The sequence below is a fragment of the Humulus lupulus genome, chromosome 2, assembly GCF_963169125.1.
Source record: "Humulus lupulus chromosome 2, drHumLupu1.1, whole genome shotgun sequence".
Classification (NCBI taxonomy): Eukaryota; Viridiplantae; Streptophyta; class Magnoliopsida; order Rosales; family Cannabaceae; genus Humulus; species Humulus lupulus.
The window spans coordinates 140,144,589-140,150,234 of NC_084794.1; the positions used below are offsets into that span (position 1 = coordinate 140,144,589).

General features: G+C 37.7%; 1 protein-coding gene across 1 annotated transcript; it reads right to left on the bottom strand.

Moving 5' to 3' along the window:
- Positions 1 to 1,926: 1,926 nt before the first annotated feature.
- LOC133818574 (uncharacterized) lies at positions 1,927 to 4,742 on the bottom strand. The gene is made up of 3 exons (XM_062251526.1): positions 4,618 to 4,742; positions 4,058 to 4,510; positions 1,927 to 2,727 (listed from the first exon to the last, which is right to left on the bottom strand). The coding sequence occupies exons 2-3, from the start codon at positions 4,445 to 4,447 to the stop codon at positions 2,677 to 2,679; spliced, it is 441 nt and encodes a 146-aa protein (XP_062107510.1). The 5' UTR covers positions 4,448 to 4,510; positions 4,618 to 4,742; the 3' UTR covers positions 1,927 to 2,676.
- Positions 4,743 to 5,646: the final 904 nt, after the last annotated feature.

Below are 5,646 nucleotides of genomic sequence, written 5' to 3' on the forward strand. Positions count from 1 at the left end.
AGAAAACCTTGGGAGGCTTGCCTCCTACACACCCTTGGGGTCTCCTAGGACCACACCCTCCTTGGGGTCTCCTAGGACCACATCCTCCTTGGAGTCTCCTAGGACCACTCCCCTTAGCTCTCCTAGGAGGCACTCTCCTAGATGCATTCTCCTTAGCCTCCTAGGATGCATTCTCCAATTTTTGGGTATAACACTCGGGATTTAATAGAAGTTTATATTAAACAAATAATCATGAAAATAAAACATGTGAGCAAAGTGATTAACCAAGTCAAAAAATGATTTCTATTCTTTTATTGATAATAAAATGAATTACAAAGAATTTGGGTTTTAATTAGGGCATAAAACCCCAACAGTTCTAGGTTATCTCATATTAATTTGTTTAATATTAGATCTACATGAAAATAAATAAAGATCTTGTATAAGTTTTCCTAACAGGGTGTCATATTGATGTGGACACCACCCAAACCCAAGGTCGTTCACTAGCCTTTAAACTATAGTAAATTGTATACTTTGAGGTCTAACCAAATTCTAGTATTTACTACTGCTCTTAAGAGGCAATGAGCTCTTCCTCCACCACTGCTGGTGATTTCAACCCGCCTCATTGTAAATGTGGCATTGAGGTAGATACAATCACCTCCTGGTCTTATGATAATTATGGTAGATGATTCTATGGGTGTGCAAACTATGTAAGTAACACGAAATTCATATAGCAGTAATCTCATATAGCATTGTCTAATGTATTTTATGAATAATATTTTTTTTTACTAATAGTTATTTGTTTCCTTTATACACTTCCAAAGGAGAAAAAATAAGGCTTGTCGTTTTTTTCCAGTGGATAGATGGTGAGATGTGTGACAAAGGGAAGAAAATTATTCCTGGTTTGATTAGAAAGCTAGACAAACAAGTAATCAATTATGGAGCTGCTGGGGTGACTAGGGCACCGGGGGCCCTAGGAGCTTCTCGAACTCCTTTGGAAGGCATAGTAGTGGGAGCTTCTCGAACTCTTTTATAATGCATAGTAGTGGGAGCTTCTCAAACACCTTTAGAGGGCATAACAATGGGAGCTTTTTGGTATTGGGTGGTGGTAAAGGTAACATCTGCACATGACAATAACCCAAAGAAAAGAGGAAACAACAATTTTGGCATTTTAGTTGTGAAAATGCAATCTTAATATGCTAATGAAAATAAAAGAGGGTCTAGATGTTAAAGAATGAAAAGGTCAATTCGAAATTTGCAGCTCCACAATTCAAAACAATGAAGGAGATAAATAAATAATAAAATAAATAAATATATATTTATATATATGACTGCCTTTGGACACTCACCTCAATAGTCTCATAACCTCCTTTACGGTCGATGAAAAGCACAAATTTCTTCATAGTGGTCTTATCCCAAAGTGCAATCGGGGGGATACTCTTATCTATCTTCCCACGAGGCCACAAAGCTCTATCTATGAACATTAACTGCAGCCACGAAAGAATGTAAAGTAGCATTCATAAGGATCAATTTAGGCTCTAAATCACCATTTGAACGCATTGGGCTTAAGTCACTTACCTGCAGGAAGAGCGAACAACCAGGCATGCAATGAATCTCTCCACGCTTCAAACGTTGAATCTGCTCATAGAGAAAGTTGAGGGTGTGTGTCACCCAATTGAAATTCTTAATAGACTTTGCATTACATACAATGGATAGGTATGCTTTCTTAACACGATTTTTCAATGTTGGACAAAGAACGGCTGCAATTACGAACAATACGTAACACATGAGAAAGAGCTCGTCTGCTGTCTTGCTCCGTACAATTACTTTGTAATGCCCTGGGTAGCCAAGACAGTTACACTATGTGTTTATAAAGGTGCAAGACTTGCTAATCAAGTCGTTTAGTTGAAAATGTGTCACTAAAGCCATTATTGAACTAGGGTTAAAAGATTTTGGTCATAAAAGATACATTTCATTTAGATACACACTTCATACATGGGATCCCAAAAGAAATAGAGTTTAAAGGATAATTTACAAAAATTTCAGGGTTTTATACAACTACAAGCCACTCTAAGGGAGAAATAGACATTTAAAGTTCTTCTGTCCCTGCCCATCCCTCGACCGTGGCGGTCGAGCAACTGACTATGTACATTCCACCTCTAGAGCTCTCCAATCAGGGTTGATTCAGCTTACCCTTACCTTTTCCTACACCACGTAGCATCCGTGAGCCAAGGCCGAGCAAGAAAACCATAACATCATAGCATGATCAATGTCAATAATCAAATAATTCATTAAGCATAACCATATATTCAGCACTCCATTGCATTCACATAATCAGTGAAAATAATCAGTTGATCCACAATCTAACATCTAGATATTCAGTATATCATATTCATCAAATTAATATCAATAACCATGTCATACAATAACCAGGGTCGATGCCCTTAGGTCGCACCCTCTGTTTATTCCACTGACTCCAGTCCGCTTAAACCAAGCTCAGTGAATATTAAGCTGTCCTCAGCTACCAGTGGACGAGCTGCGTCTGCCAGTATTAAATCTGACACTCTTAGGCCATTTATTTCATGTTCACATGGCATAATACAATCATACAATATTGCATACAAGTATAGGGAACCCTTAGTCCCAACATAGTCACACAACCAGGTGCAGTTTTCTTACCTTTAATTCTGAATGCTTTGGTTAAGAAAGTCGACCCACGAGCACGATCCCATCCAAAGCCCTAGTGAACACCTAGTCACAACCATGATAAATATTTCCATCAATAATAAGTGAATAAAGGTTCCCGAACCAAGTTCTAGCCTTCGGAACATCGAATTCCACCAAACATGGTAGTGGAATCAATCCCGAGCACCCTAGGTTAAGTTCCCGCACCTAAAACCTTCTCAAAGCCAAAAATTCCTTTAAAAGTCGTGGCCCTATATCCCCCATGTCACTGCCCACCTCCAATCAGAGGCCCAGCCTCCCCATGCAACAGACACGTGCCGCGGCCCTAAGCTCTCCATGCTGCGACCCGCCCTTCCTTTTGCTCCCATCTGTTCTAGAGGGCCGTGGCACACCAAGAACAGAGCCGCGGCCCGACCCCTTTGAACCTAGAAAAATCACCATTTTCAACAACCAAACCTCAATCAAATCAACCTAAAACCATCCCAATGACATAATTTAACTATCACAAACACCCTAACATGTTCCCAGCAGCAAAACCCAATAGGAACCTAGCTTAAATCCTCATCCAAAACTTCAATTCGATATTTAACATCAAAAACCCAAGAACACTAAAACTTAGCCAAGAACTATAGAATTAAACGTTTAAAATCATAATTCAAAGCTTACCTCAATTGAAGATTAAATCCACCAAATTGCTACTGAGCTACTCCCCGAAATTCCAGCTCAAATCCTTGAGTTTCTAGCCCAAATTTTCCCTTGGTTTCCACAAGTTAACTTGAGAGAGTTTCTAGAGGAAGTAAGACTGAGAGCGAGAAGAGTCAGTTTTGGCAAAGTTCCATCTGTTTCCTTTGTTTTGTTTTATCTAACTTAAGTTAATCCCAAGGCTCGGGGTACCAAAAACGTCCCAGAGGGAAAAATTGTAAATTTCCCCATTATTCTCTCCTAAACTCTCTAACTTCAAATATATCTCCAAATATTTTTTTTCATAACCTAATAACTCAATTAAACATCAAATATCCAAAATACCCCTTGACTCGCCCCGAGTCAAGTATTGGGTCCTGTTGTGACTTTCCCGCTAACTGACTCCCTAAGATCACCTCGTGCCGTACGCTGCAAATATATCCACATAATAATGTGGTCTCAACCATTTATAACATATAATCACATTTATACCCTCAACGGGCCAATATTACAAGTATGCCACTTTAAGCTAAACTGGGCCTACATGCATACTAGTACCCATAAACATGCATTTCATAAATCCATATAATCATATAAGCATGCTTATCACATAATCATGCATTAAATCATTTAAATCACACATAAAACAATATGCCCTCTCGGCACACTAATCAAGGCCCTTAAGCCTTATTAGTGATTTTGGGTCGTTACATACTTTCTCCAAGTCATCGATTGTAGTGGCTTTCTTATGCATGTTGAAATTCAAATCACAGTAAGGGTTGTAGTGATTCTTCTTAGGCAATTTAATAGGGGTACCGCCATCCCTAATCCCCATAACATGTTCGAAAAGATACGACTTCAAATCTATGATCGTGGTACCCATAGTGAGTACCCTCCCGCCATCATCAGTCTGATCAACTAACCACCTAGCTAACTTGCTCTTCACACAGTCCATCTTCAAATCCAACATTGCACCAAATCCAATATTCCTCAGTGCCTTCTTTTGTTCAGCACCCAATATTCTTCCTAAAGCCACAACCCTTTCAGAGTTGCACTTGCAATGGAACGTCTTGTTATCTTTCGGCTTTTCCTTTTTGATAACCATCCCATATTCAGCCTTCTCCTCAGGGGGAATGGCTTCAAAGATTCCACCCAACTTAGTACGAACCTGTGAAATAAAACATAAAAAAGCCCAAGTCAGTTTTTATTTTAATAAGATTACACAGGTAAAGCACACATATATCTTTCAATTGAATGCTACTTAAGTTTACATACTTGATAAACTTTGAGTTCAGGATGCAACTGTTTATATTTGTCATAGTTTTTACTCCTGCAAAACAACCAAGGGAAACAGGTGGCTGTCAAGAATGTGTGGTGCAATCTTTGTGATTTAAAATATACTCATAGGAAATTCGGGAATGCATAACGCTTCTTAACACTGGGAGATGATTTTTGACTGTATGATTCAGTACAAGAGTTGGAATGTGTTTCCTCGCTCAAACTTTTGCTAGTTCCAATCTTCCTTTTTGAACTTCTAGTCATTTTGCATGCTGATCAAACAAAGCAATAAATAGTTGGTTAGTACTTATTATAAACTCTTTAGATAATAGAACTCTACCAATTACTATAATCAAATAATTAGTGTCACTAAATTTATTTTACATTTCTAGTTGTGACTGTAGTGAAATAAGAGTTGTAGCTAATAATATTAATAGTCAATAAAACTCATTGACAAAAATCAAGAACTTCAAGGTTTGAGCAAGGACCTCAACACGGATGAACCCTCTCTCAAAGCAGTATAGATGGTCCCTACAGCTGAAGGAGCTTTAATCTGCCGTGTGATCTATCAGCATTTAACCTTCAAATGGAAACTGATCAGAAATATTTTTAGCCAATAATCATCAATGTGAAAATTAAAAACACCACCAAGTATATTCACATTAATTTAAAAATATTGAAAGATGCTAAATTTTTCAGGGGATATCATGCACAGGGAAAAACGGTTTCAAATATTATCAATCAAAAGCTAGGGTCTGCAACATATTGATTTTGTATACTCTTGAAATTTGATGAATCCACAGGTACTAAAACCTTAAGTCATTAACTGAAGCATTATGAATTTTTAAATTATATATTAAGAGAATGATCATAGATTTGAAGCATTGTTAAAGAGAAAATATATTCTTCATCGAAGCCTTAAATGTAAAACTCAAATTCCATTGGGAAAGCCAGACAGAAAAATTAATGCACGACCCATTAAAAAAGAAAAAGAAAAGAAAAGAAATAATCATTGTGTCTTTCAAA

What these genes read in the sequence shown, in the direction of transcription:
- LOC133818574 (XM_062251526.1), bottom strand. Translation starts at nt 4,447, where the DNA reads ATGGTTATCAAAAAGGAAAAGCCGAAAGATAACAAGACGTTCCATTGC. An exon ending in CAATCGATGACTTGGAGAAA is followed by an intron (nt 2,728 to 4,057) that starts GTATGTAACGAC and finishes GGTTGTGACTAG; the next exon opens with GTGTTCACTAGGGCTTTGGA.